Source organism: Heliangelus exortis, chromosome Z, assembly GCF_036169615.1.
Source record: "Heliangelus exortis chromosome Z, bHelExo1.hap1, whole genome shotgun sequence".
NCBI lineage: Eukaryota > Metazoa > Chordata > Aves > Apodiformes > Trochilidae > Heliangelus > Heliangelus exortis.
In genome coordinates this window covers 47,907,723-47,921,036 of record NC_092454.1, presented here as the reverse complement: position 1 = coordinate 47,921,036, position 13,314 = coordinate 47,907,723, and the positions used below count along the sequence as shown (strand labels likewise).

The window sequence follows — 13,314 nt, the reverse complement described above, 5'->3', positions numbered from 1 at the left end:
CTCCAGCATACTGAATAGACTTTTTCCTCAGCACTGGAATGGCTCTGCTTGGAAATATGAAATAATCTGCCCGACAACAGCAATCCTGTCCAGGGCAGCAGAGAGCTTGGCCTGACCCATCAATATCAAGTTATTGTTCCTACCCACAAAACACACCTGCTTCAATTAGCTCAAGGTGCAGTTTTTGCTGAAGGTTCTCAGTTTTATTTTGGTGGATTTTATTCTGAGGGAGAGGGGTTTCATTTGGTTTTTTTTTTCTTTGCAGCCATTCAGAATTTGTCAGCTGGTTTCCACAGGATGATTTACAACCAGCTAGCCATTCATATCAGGCCTGAGACTGATCCCTTCTTTTCCCAAGCAGATGCTTCTGGAAGGGCACAAAAAGAAAACAAACACATAGCAACATTTCTCGTCTCCACTTCCAGAAACCTGCAACCCAGAAGCGTCCTGAATCTAGGGTAGTCCAGGATGGGATTTTAATCACAATGTCAAATGTTTATTTTCAGGGTAGCTGGGAGGTATTCAATAGCTGGACTCAAAATGTCAGACTGCAGCTGATATGTTAGTAATGTAAGGAGATCTACTGGTCATACAGTTATGGATGAATAATGTGACCCAACAACTATGTAACATTCAAAATTGCCACGTGAGAGACTTTGCAGTCTAGCCAGAGACAGGATGCAACTGAAAAATGCACAACCCCTATATCATCGTTACGTGTCCACCTGGTTTAGCTTCACATAGAAAAAACTTGAACTACTTGGCATTTTGTGTGTTGTGAAGCAAGTCATGGCCTCTACTCATCTCCCAGTATGATTCCTTGAAAAAACTTATGGCTTGTGGGAGCAAGTAGACCACTGAAGTCTCCAAGTTTGGTGATTGTTTCTGTTTTGGTGGTTTTTTTTTTTTTAGTGGGACAGTCAGACATACTTGCCTGTTTCCACTGAGATGCTAGAAATCAGTGAGTTATCAGCTCAGCTTGCAGGCCAAAGAAGGGCTTCATGGGTCAGCTTTGCTTTCCCATTTTGTGGAGACAAAAAGTGAATTACACAAAACATTAACAAAAGAGTAAAGGCAAATCCTTAGCTGTAAAAGGAAAATACACATTTTCAAATGTGGAAATACATGCACAGGATTCTTATGCCATGGCCAAGGGTTCAAGGTGAACTCCTGCCTGTTGGGAACTTCAGGGAGGTATCAGCCTAGTGAGTGGCAAATGTAAGGTCCTGCATCTGGGGCAAAACAGCCTCACCCATCAGTACGGGTTAGGGGCCAACCTGCTGGAAAGCAGCCCTGAGGAGAAGCAGAAGGAGTCCCAGTAGGCAGTAAGTTACCCATGAGCTAGCAATGTGTCCTTGTGGCTTAGAAGGCCAATGGTATCCTGGGATGCATTAGGAAGAGTGGGGCCAGTAGGTCAAGAGAGTTCATCCTCCCCATCTGTTCTGCCCTGGCTAGGCCACATCTGGAATACTGGATCCAATTCTGTCACTCCTGGTTCAAGAGAGCCAGGGAACTACTAGACACAGTTCAGCAGAGGACAACAAAGATGACTGGGGGACTGGAGATTCTCTCTTAAAAGAAAAGCTGAGAGACCTAGGACTCTAGCATGGAGGGGAGAAGACTGAGAGGAGATCTTACCAATGTGTATAAATACCTAAAGGGTGAGTGTGAGGAGGACGGAGCCAGACTCTTTTCAGTAATGCCCAGCAACAGGACAAGGGGCAAGAGGCACAAACTGGAACACAGGAAGTTCAATTTAAACATGAGAAAAAAACTACTATAAGGTTTTTTTTATACAGAGAACTGGAACAGGCTGCCCAGGGAGGCTGTGGGGTCTCCTTTTCTGGAGACGTTCAAAACCCACCTGGACACAATCATATATAATGTGCTCTAGGCAATCCTGCTTTAGCAGAGGGATTGGACTAGATGATCTCTAGAGGTCCCTTCCAAATTCAATATTTCTGTGATTCTGTGAGTGCCTGTCTCCTGGTGCATTTGAAAAGAACAGACCAAGTCACTCAGGGGCAGGTGGTGGCTCCTCCCAACATGGAAGTCATCCCATGCTCTTCAGTCATCACTCCCTACTTCCCCAGCTGAGAAGAGACTGAGGGTGTAGGAATGAAATCATGGCTTTGCCAGGGAGACCGTACAGGATACAGTTTTAGGCACTTCCTTCCCTCCTGGATCAAGACTCTGCAATCAAACACCATGGATTTCTAGAAACTACTACTCATCCAGAAATACTGCACTTCTGCCCACAATAACATGCTGATTATACAAAAGGCTGAGGCAAGAGAAAGTGCCAAACAAACTTGGAAAAAAAGCCAAGTGTCACGCATAACTAAGGAGGACCCAGGGGCAAGACTACGCATGTTCATTTTTCACGTTCCATGTAACTGATAAACACCACGTGCTGCACATCACACAGCAGAAGGATGGGAGGATGGTAAAGCTGAAGTGGAGCAGGAGATGCAGCTCTCAGTTTTGTACAGACATGTCTCTTCTGCTTCTGTGGTCTTGGCTGTACCTGGTGCCCTGTCCTAGAGTGATTTGGGCTGAGATGGTCTGGCTGAGCCATGCATGTGCTTGTAGGGTTGTAGCATTCTTGCTTTTCTCTGCAAAGGGAGGGGGAAATAATTTTCCCACAAATTTCAACAGTGCATTCATTTTTCCACAGCACTCGAAGACATGTTGTAAGAAAGTCTCTGAGCATTAAAGAGATAGAAGGGTTGGATATAAGGGGGAAGGTGCAGGCTGCAATCCCCAGTGACTGCACCAGAGAAGAAGTCCCTCAAAGTCCTCAGGGAGAGCTGGGATGAGACCAGAGAGAGGGGCTAAGAGGAGTATCAGGGAACAAAAAGGGAAGGACAGGCATCCTGGCTAGCATGCACACTATCTTGAGAGGGGAGGAGAGGAACAGGACTGTAACTAATGATGGTGAAAGTTTAAAGGGTGATGCCATGGTTGCACACCCTTGTGAGTAAATTCAAGTACTGGCAAGCTTAAAAGATACCTAACAGCCATTTGTCTCCATGTAGAAAAACAGGACAGGAGCATAAAATTATTCTGAATTAAACTTTTTTTAACCTTTTAACAAGATATGGGAAAACATATCCAAAATTTAAGAATTACAGTTTCTCCTGGATGGAGGGAGAAGGGGACAAGAAAGAGCTCGGCCATGAAATTTCTGAAGATAAAAGCCTACTGTCAGTCCTTGTAATCCCTTAAAACATAACTGCTCTCATCTTCTCTTTATGTTTCCATCATATGCAAATGTGACTCCTCTTTTTTAAACCACAATCATGCATTTTTTTTGACTGTACTTTTTCTTTTTAATCTGCACACTTTATATTTACCAATCAGTGTGTATAAAGTGTTAAAACTTGAATTGTTTGCTAGAACTAGACCTGAAATTCCAGTAACAGCAGCAAAGTTGCACAAGTGTTTTCTTTTTATTATTAGATCTTCTGCAACCCATCTGACAGTGCTCCAGGCAGAGGGGGTGGTTTTGTGAAGAGAGTAGGGAGGGGGCTAGGAGAACATCAACAAACATGCCCCTCAGCAATAAGAGACCAGAGTTGTCTGGTTTATATAGGGAGAACAATCTGTTCCCAATTATCAGTTAATTTGATCCTCACCCTAATGTGACCAAGCCTTCGAACGCAGCTATTAAAAACAATTTCCTCCCTCTCCCTCCATCCTCCTTCTCCTACTTCCAAACAAATGCTGATGGGCAATACAGAAATATCATGGACAAGACCTGTGTGTTAAAGGAAAGCAACATAATGTTATGAAGAAAAAACATAGAGGACATGTTAATAAAAACAAAACAAACCCCAAACCAACCCAGTTACATAAAACACTCATTACAGTGTGAGATAACGAGGGTAGGGAAATTAAGCAAGAAAAAGGATGGTCCTTGAGAGGGGGTAAGGGTCACATTACCTACTTCTACAGGTATTTTAATTAGGGAAGGATGGACTGAAAGCATGAGAAAAAGTGATGGGATCTCACATTCACCTACCTCTCTGAGTGTCTTGGCTAGTTTTGTCACAGTCTGTGTGAAGACAAGTGAAGGAAAATCTCAGGAGACTGTATCTAAGGCAGACCAGGTATATGCTATGAACGCCGTAAAAGAGTTAGAGACATGGGGGAGGGAGAGGTCTCTTTTTGGGCCTGTTTGATTAGCTAATCCCCAGACACTGCAACATGCAACCCACAGAGTCAGTCAATATGGTTAAGTGCAATTTCCAGATGAAATCAGAGGAGGGAATGGGAGAAAGAAAAGGGAGGATAGTCACAAGCATTCTTCTGTCCTGAAGCTGGTCACATGGGGACATCCTGGCAAGAATCTGTACTCTGCCACCACAAGGAGTCATGTTTCCAGAGGAAGGAAACGGAGACACAGAAGCGGTGCCAAAGTGGGCAACCTGAGCACTCCTCCAGCCCCTAAAATTGCTGTGAAAACACGATATGGGAAGTGCTGCTCTTCTGTCATCTCTAATCCAAAGCCTTATAAATGGCATGAAAGGGGAGGAGGAGAGAGGTGGCTATTACAAGAAACTTCCCAAGGACTTCTGTTCCAGCAGTAACCCCTCTGCAAGGAACATGTCTAAATGCAGGCACTCACTGTTCATGAACAGAAGACAACCAGCTGCAGGCAGGCTATTTCCATCCAAGCCATTTCTGTGGGGAACATTATCTTTTTAAAGGCAACTAAATCCTCTCCCTTTATACAGGGAGGACATTCATATGAATTAATTATTCATTCTTTCTGCCAGAGAATCTGGGAAGGGAGTAAGGAATACTGTAGAATAATCTGGGTAAAATAGACATGAATAGATTTCCCATGTTACGTTGTGTATCTTGAGAGTATGGGGAAGGAAGAAGATCCAGAGAAAAAGTTTCAAGTCACGAAGACTTTTACTCCTGGTATTTTTCTCATGACACATGCCTGCTCTGCTACCAGTGCTTGTCCCTCACCCAGCCCCACAGGCTGCTCCTCCAGGCAGGCACCTCTCACAGGACCACCACAAGATCAGTGCTTTTATCACTGCAAATCACCAACAGCTCAGCAAGGTTGCAGGGTACCATAAACGTCAGGATATGCCTGTTTAGTCCCTAGAGCATTATTGGCTTTAAAATATAAAATCAGAACCCTTAGCTCCCTCCAAGGGTGTAGAGGACTCATATTTCCACAGGGAGCAGCAGAAGGCCACATGGGAAGGTTCAGGTGCTGCCCATGCAAGTGCACGTTGACATTTCAGACAAGGAAAGGATGCATTTTACTCCATGAGCAAGCCTGCATTGGAGAGGAATGAACACAGTCCTTTGCCTAAGTGAGATGTAAGAAGCTTCTGGGCAGCTGCATAAAATAATCCAGAACAAGATGCAACTGTAATAATCTCTACAAGAAGACCAGTTAAATCTGTTCCATTTGTCATGGTACTTTGTCCTTCTGCAAAGCATCTGCATCTTATATATATGCTTTGTTTCTTGGGCCTCCACATCAAATTTGCATTTCTATGCACTGGGCTATCTGGACCCAATGCAATGTCCTCAACTCTTAATGCCACGGTATTCACTGAGTCCTTTCCAACTCCTTCCTGCCCCATACCCTTCCAGCAGATTCCAAAGTCAGACCTGAAGGGCATTCTTCAGGCAACAAGTTCTATGTAAAAGAAGACACATGATCTCTGATCTGTCTGATAAAGGCCTCTAAGTTGAGCCAATGCAAGTGAACATGTTTTCAAACTTCCAGTTGCAGCAATGCACCCTTGGATTACAGGTATCAGCTAGCAATTTCAGAAGAAACAAGTATTAATTCAAGTAGAAAGTAGGCACTGGCAGTGAGGTGATGTGGTCCATCTCCAGCCTTCTGTCCTTAAGGCAGATATGGCAGCAGTGAGTGTACTACAGCATACTGATGGAAACTTTGATATGCCTTATGACAGGCCTGATATGAAATCACTGGAGGCTCATTCACCCTTCACCCCACATATTTCAGGGTCCCACCCTAGCTTGCTTTTAAATCCTGGGCACCACCAGAGTGACTCACGAGATCATTTATGGGTGAGGCAGAAGCAGGATCCCAGTGACAGCCCTGCATGTCATCTGCTCCCTCAGAAAGCACAAGACTATATGGCAATTCAGCAGGCTCTCCTGATGCTGGGTATCTCCCACCAGCTGCCACAACACATCTTTGTTGTGCACCCATTCCCATTAACTGATGGCTATCGGAATGTGCACTCAGATTATGGTGGGGGAAAAAGCAGATGTTTAGGCAGTCTCTCATCAGACAGCCCTGACTCAACCCAAATTACCATTGCTTTCAGCTGATACCATAAAAGTGCAAACTCACTGCAAGCACGGTGCATTTAAGGCTGAGAAACTCCGGGTGTCAGCAGTACCTCAGGGATGCCTCGCTGGCACCTGCTCTGCAGGAGAGCAGCAGAGAGGGGCTGTCCCTGGGCTCTGGTTCTCAGGACGAAGGGGTCTGTCTGCCTGAGTACTACTACCTAGCAATCAAACACTCAGATTGCTAGCTTCTTCATGTCTCTAAGTTGGCCATTTACTGACAGAGGATATTCTGCTAAAATTAGTAAGAATTGGTAGTGTTCTGGTGCACAGCACTTTCTTAGCCTACGCTTCAGAGCGTTAGGCCAGGAAACATGCAAAACTCCAACACCTATTGCCTGAGATTATGCACACCAGTAAAATCAAATCAAAAGTAGGAGAGACTCTAACTCAAATAATCCAGTAACTGAAAGGAAAATGTGTGTAAGAATGTTTGGCAAGAGTTGTTACAAACCAGTGCAGAGGATGTGTATGTGTATTTGCTTTAAGCAAATGTGTGTTCCATTTACCAGCTTCAGTAAAAAGGGTTAATAAGCCAACAGGGTTTTTCATAATTCTTTACAACAGTTGCTTAAGCATTTATATCCCAGCAGATGGAAAACACATTTATTAAACATTTGGTCTTTGAGTCATGCTGACGTTAATATCTCAAACAACATTCATTCAGGCAACAGCCTCATTCTCCAGCTAACTGGTGCACAGTTATAGCTTCACTAAGGAGTGAAGAAAACTGAGCTGATGCAAAGAAAATCTAGCCAGAGAACCATGGGCTACTGTAAAGTAAGAGTGCATGTATAAAATAAGTAGAGGGTCCAACACAGCTCGCATCTGCCACCAGACCACCTGCAGTCCTGAGCACACTCTCCCAAGTGAAGGTGTCTGCTTGGGTCTTCTGGGGGTGACACTCTCCCCACCCCTTGCGAGTCTGAAAGTGAAAGGAGTAAACTGGGAGCAAAGACTCTTGAGGCCTACACACTGTGTGTTACAACAGCAGTTCTTTGCTTCACAGGTGCAGAGACCAAAAATAAAAATGATGGTGAGTGGCCACAAGGCCACTGCTTTAAGAGCCATGTAGGAATCTGAAGGAGGTAAAGCATATAGCTGAGTTAAACACAGGGAAGTAGTTCAGACAGTATGTGAGAGATGTAGTATGCCTTGTTAAAAGTGGGGAGTGGAAAGTGTATGGAAACACAAATCCTTAAGCACAAGTGAGGGGGAATGTGCAGACTGAAGGGAGAAAAGAGAAAGAAGCAGGGACATCTCAGGCACCATATACAGAACCAATATGCCTTTGCTCCAAAGCGAAGTAAAGGAAATGTTTGTGTAACAGCCTTGCTGTACACCCCTGCAGCCCATCCTGCTCTGGAAAACTGCAAAAGGTTTTCGTCCATTAAAATGATTTTCCTACTCCCTGAAAAAGTTAGGACTGACAATTTTGCAGTCTCTGGAAACAGAACATCAGATGCCTAGGAAAGTCAAATAAAGCAGATATTTTCATTATGCTTAGAAACAAATACAGGTTTTAATCCTTTATCTTTTTTAATCAGTCTCTGATGTTTGTTTTGCTGCTTCCTACATCAGAACAAATGGAACTGGACTGGAATTTCATGCCTTTCAGAACATGTGTTTTGACAACAAAGTTTCAGCTAAACATGTATTAGGGAAAGGAATGAAATTCCAGCCATAAGTATTTCCAAACTGCCTAGTAAGTTTTAGGCTGGTGTGCACTGTGTTCCCAGTAGCTGACTGAGGACCTTTTTACAGATACTGCTACAGAAATATTTTCATAAACGCATGTAATAGATGATTTATGCATCAGTCCTATCAAGCATAGAAGCTAACAATTACTGGAAGTTTCACCCAGGAGTTAATGAAGACACTAATAGTATTTCAAGAAACAATCACCTCATTTTTTTTTTTTTCCTTTGTACTATGCAAAGAGAAATTAATTTGTATCACGCACCAAAACAAGTCCATGCTCCCAACAGCTCCCTATGGATGAGGGGTACTTCCCAGCTCTTGCTGCAGCTCCACGAACAGGTGCATGACACTCTCTGGACTTCAACCTCTTGCCTTAGCCCTGCTGAGTTCCGTAGACTGAGCAATATGCTCACTTGCCAACAGGACAGACTCAAAGCAGCAAACAGATGACACTACCCAGCACACAGCTAATAAAGTAAATTTGTCTACAAGCACAGATTTACCTGTCACTAGTGCAAGAGAGACTTCAGCTATTTTCTGAGCAAGTGGCATAACTTTGACAGAGCCTAGTCCATAAACAGTAAGTCCCAAAACCAACTTCCAAAATGTATAAAGATGAGCAAAAAAGCTTGCAGCTACAGTTTGCTACAAGTCCTCAGCGCAATGAAACTGGGAAGTCAGCAGCAAAAAAAAATATTGACAAAAAAGTACTGAAGTCTGAATCCCAGACTGCTACTTATCCTCCATGCCTAAAGTTCACATCTTTACTGAGATATGCAAGAGGTAGAGAAATTTATGACAGGTGGTTCCATTATAAATTTTTGTAGCTTATCTCACGTACATGCTCACTGAAAATATTTACAGCAAATGTACTTCCCAAAAACATCCTTTAAAAAAGCAATTACTACAGAAATGCAAATTAGCTTTAGCGTTTGATGGAAACAAGTTCCAAATTTTATCAATCTTTTACACTTCTTTCCTGCAGCAGCAGGGCTCCATATAGACTTGTATATTGAAAAAAACTGACAGAAAGAGCACATAGGCATAATCATTTAACAGTTCAAGTACTCACATTCTCGAGTTAACCAAAGCAAACCACTGCTCCTTAGTCACCTCATACTTGAATGCAGCTGAACATGTGGCCAAACTTGCCAAAATATTCAAGTAACATCAATGCAGCTTAGTAGTCCACAACAAGTCTTTCTAGTTCTTTTTCCTGTTGCTGATTGATTCAGAGGGTTCAGAAAACACCACCCTGAAGTTTGTCTTTTTGCTCTTAAAGCTCCATGCAATTAAGAAGCTGGCTTCAATACCTCCAACGCCCAAATCAGTTCCTACTCATCCAAAAGCATTCTCTCCCAGGCGGCACAGCAGGGTAACAAATCACAGGCATTTGCAGTCCAATACTCTGTCCATAATGAACTACGGAGGATTTGGAGACACGGGCGTACATAGCTGCATGTTAGAACGTCAGCCTCACAGGTTTGCAAAGCCAACAAGTCCTGACAGTCTCTGCAAAATGTTGTCCAATTTAGTTTTGAATTAAATACTTGCAGTTCATTATAGCGTCCTTCTACGAATAAGGGAACAAACAGCTTCTACCTGGCAATAAGCCTTGTTTGCATAACAATCCTGGAACTGAAACTTCATCTTGCATTCACACATCCCCAGTTAAAGCATTTAGCTTCTTTTAGACTCACATATAAGCTTATCAACTTTTTCACTAGACAATTCTAGTGTGGGCATGGAGGGGGGAGGGGAAGAGAGGAATTAGTAAACTAATCAGTAACAGTCCATGCACAATTTTTCTTTCCTTGTAAGCAGAGGGAATTGTTCTGCATGACTTAAGTTAACAGTATATTACTAAAAAAAGTCAAGTTATGCTGGAGATTTTGTCAGTAAACAGCCACAGTTATATCATACAGCAGAGGCTCTCAAGTTTGCCTTCTTAAAAGGATTCCAAAAGGTTATAAAAGGATATAGTTTATTACTTAGAGAATATACTTTTAATTCTATAAAAATGGGAGGGGGGTGGAGAGATTGGAGAGGAGAAAGCAATTTCACATTTCAGCAATCTCAGGAGTTAACATTAGAAAATTTAGCTTTAAATCATAAACACATATACATAACTCCAGTGCTCTGATGTTTTCATGTATCTTCCACTAGCCTTCAAAAAGACCTATTTTGCCTAAATTGCCGATGACACTCCATATTTCTGTTTTCCTGCACATAAAATGCCTTAATCCCTTGCACTAATTAGAACAGTTCTACAGTGGGTATAGTGAGTAATTCAGGATTTGTTTCCATATCAGACTGTAGTTTCAAAGGAGGTTGGTGCTAAATCCACCAGATAAACCTATTCTCAGTAAGTTCCTGTCATGATCTACAGAGCAGCCTTGCTTGAGGGGTGAAGCAAGCTGAAATTTCTATTTACATGCATAGCAATGAAGACATTTTATATTCCTTCACAGGATATTCCAAGTGCTCCCAGCCTCCCCAGCTGCCTTCATTGATAAATCCATTTCCCATCATACCTACATTAGAAGGTCCCAAAAGAGCACCCACAGGTTCCTGCCACGCACTTGAAATTTTCCATCTAATCCCACTGGAGCAGCCTCAGCTTTACTGGGCTAAAGCTGTGTTTGTGCAGTGTTCTGGAGAACAGGAAAATATTGACACAACGGCATGAGGAACGCTGCTGCTGTGCTGTTATCAATCGTTCTGCAATCTCTGCCTGCTCCTGACCCTCAGTCCTCCTCAGCAACCTTTGAACATACCAAGTGATCTGTTTCAACAAGTCTCACTCAACCCAAACAGACACATCGGGAGCTTCTTAAAATAACAAAAAAGTGGAATTTACTGAACACCTTCTCTTGATGTTGCTCCAGAAATGGTTTTTATGTTTTCCTGAGAAGCAAGAAACAAAAATGAGCCTGACAAGTAAGGGTGACCACAAGGGCTGGGGGATTACAGGAGCTGGCTAATCTCACAAATTAATTACAGACACAAGATAACAACCACATGACGTTTTGCAGCAAATCTCTAGGCCTCTCAGAGTTGGATGTAAACCTGCTAAGGCCCTAGTATGCAGAGCCCTCATGCAGAGCACTGCAGATCAGTGGCAGCCCTTAACATCTTTGCAAACAACTTTTCACACTTTACATATTTATAATATTATCAGGGATGGTTGTGGGAGAGCACACAGGCTCTCATTAGTTTTCAGTATTTGGTTTTAGCTGCTGCTACTTCCTTTTCTGCCACTTTCACAATTCAATTTAAGAAGAAAGATTTTAAAAAGAGAAATCAATAATCCAAAGGTGTAAGACTAGTTACCTGTAACACTGCCATTAGTATTCGCTGGGTAGGCCATGTTTGCTCAGTGACACATCCAGAGCTAGGCTGTTAGCTGTCGTGCATATGTCACATATCAAGTCCAACCAGACATGCAACCTGGAACAGACAAGAAAAAGTCAGATAAAAACATACTGTTTTAAGAAGTTAGGTACATGAAGCAATAGGCATTTCTGAATGTTGGAAGCTTAAACTTCACCATAGCAATAACTTGGATTCCTCTTAATCAGCGTCATAGCTCTCAAAAAAACCAGCTGTCCTGTTATCTCAAGTTGAATTGTGGCTCTCTGACAACTTCCCAAGGAGGACCACTGCTTTGGATCTGTCCTCAATGAGGATGTAACCAGCTGAATTTGTAATTGGTCTTGGATTTTTTTGCCTACCCTGAGTTTTTTGCAGTTTGTCCTTAGCATCCCTTGTACCATGCCAGATTACTCACATTGGCTGGCATCTATGCAAATTTTAGACTACCCAAATGTTCATGTAGGCAGGGTCAGGGGACTTTTAGGAGAAGACCACCTACAGAAGATCTGTACCAGTAAGAGGGGATCCAATTGCTATTTCCAAGCTCTGCTGTCCCCCCTGGGAGGTGTCCCACCCCACAGCAGATGCAGCCCCAACCAAGCACATGAGCCCCAGTGGCCAACAGCTTTGACATGGAAGCCAGCAGGGAGGGGGAACCAGAGCTGGTGCTGACCCCCACCGGGATGGTGCGTGGCAGACTGTGAGACCTGTCCCTTGCAGGTCCTGGTGGTGACGGGTTTTCTGGATGTGAGGTTTTCCCTCAGCCCATATGTGGCATCTCAAACCTGCCTGAAGCTCCAGCTGCGGGTACAGGAAGACAGTGCAGTCGCCCTGGGCAGGTGAGTGAAGAAGCAAAGTGAGAGGCAGAACCAAAACCAGCAGCAGTTCGTGGCTGTCTGGCTCTGCAAAGCCAGCCTTGCTCTCTGCAGCACCTCTCCTGATACTCCTTCCCTGCCCACCATAGAGGCAGCCTGATCACCACCCTCAGAGCAACAAATTTGGCTCATCCAAGGCTGCAGAAATGCCTCCTCTTGGCTCGGTTTCATGTTTTCTACAATCCAAGCAGCATTTCAGTTTGTTGACTCAGACAGGTGGAGCTTAGGTGCAGCAAGAACACACTGCTTTGCTGACCCCATCCTGACTTAGGCCGACAACTCCTCAGCAAACCCATCTGTTTGCTGAGTTATAGTTATGGTTGTTATAGTTGATTTGCCCCTGACATTACGCGCGTGGAATTGTTTAAAAGCTACACAGATTGGCAAGGGAAAAGAAAATCCACAAATTAATTACTGCGAGCACAATGTGGATCTGAGACAAAAGGTATGGTCAAGAAGATGTCTGTCTCCTACAGCTGATGGGATGCTACTCACACAGGCCAATACAGCTTAGCTGTCCCCTTCAAGGAACAAAAGCATGACTTTTTTTTTTTTTTTTAAGTACAATTCTGACATCAAATTTCCAAAGACACAGAAAGCCCTCTAATGCAACTCCTCCTCCCCAAGCTCTGCTGTGTGCTCTTAAATTTTTGATCTTATTGAAAGGAGGGCAATGTCAGACATGAAGCTATCATGAAGACTGTAGATGCAAAAGGCTACAAACAACAAAATAAAAAAAAGCAGGCATCCAGCACAGACCATGATGCAGAGAGGCCCATGACAAGACTCCAGGCATAACAATAATTATCAGATTTCTGAAACAATGAAGCATGGTGAAAAAAAACAACAGTAGAAAAGCATGTTGCTGGCTGGTTTGCAGCCAGGAAAAAGGTTTGAAATCTGTGAGCTTTCAGGGAAACATTAACTACTCCCTTCCAAGGGTGAGATTCTAAAGCATCACTCATCCCTGCCATTTCCATCAGAATATAAAGTTACATTTTATGTT

General features: G+C 43.3%; 1 protein-coding gene across 10 annotated transcripts in view; it reads right to left on the bottom strand.

The window, feature by feature from the left end:
• KANK1 (KN motif and ankyrin repeat domains 1) overlaps positions 1 to 13,314 on the bottom strand; it is a 124,012-nt gene that overhangs the window by 38,570 nt on the left and 72,128 nt on the right. For 3 of the 10 annotated variants that reach the window (XM_071731515.1, XM_071731516.1, XM_071731517.1), the window contains one exon: positions 11,392 to 11,508. In XM_071731515.1, coding sequence (XP_071587616.1) covers positions 11,392 to 11,428 — 37 coding nt within the window. In that variant the 5' untranslated portion in view covers positions 11,429 to 11,508. Of the gene's footprint in view, positions 1 to 8,320; positions 8,427 to 9,130; positions 9,571 to 10,592; positions 10,793 to 11,391; positions 11,509 to 13,314 lie in introns of those variants that run through there. The other 7 variants (XM_071731520.1, XM_071731522.1, XM_071731523.1 and 4 more) reach the window with 7 other exon arrangements.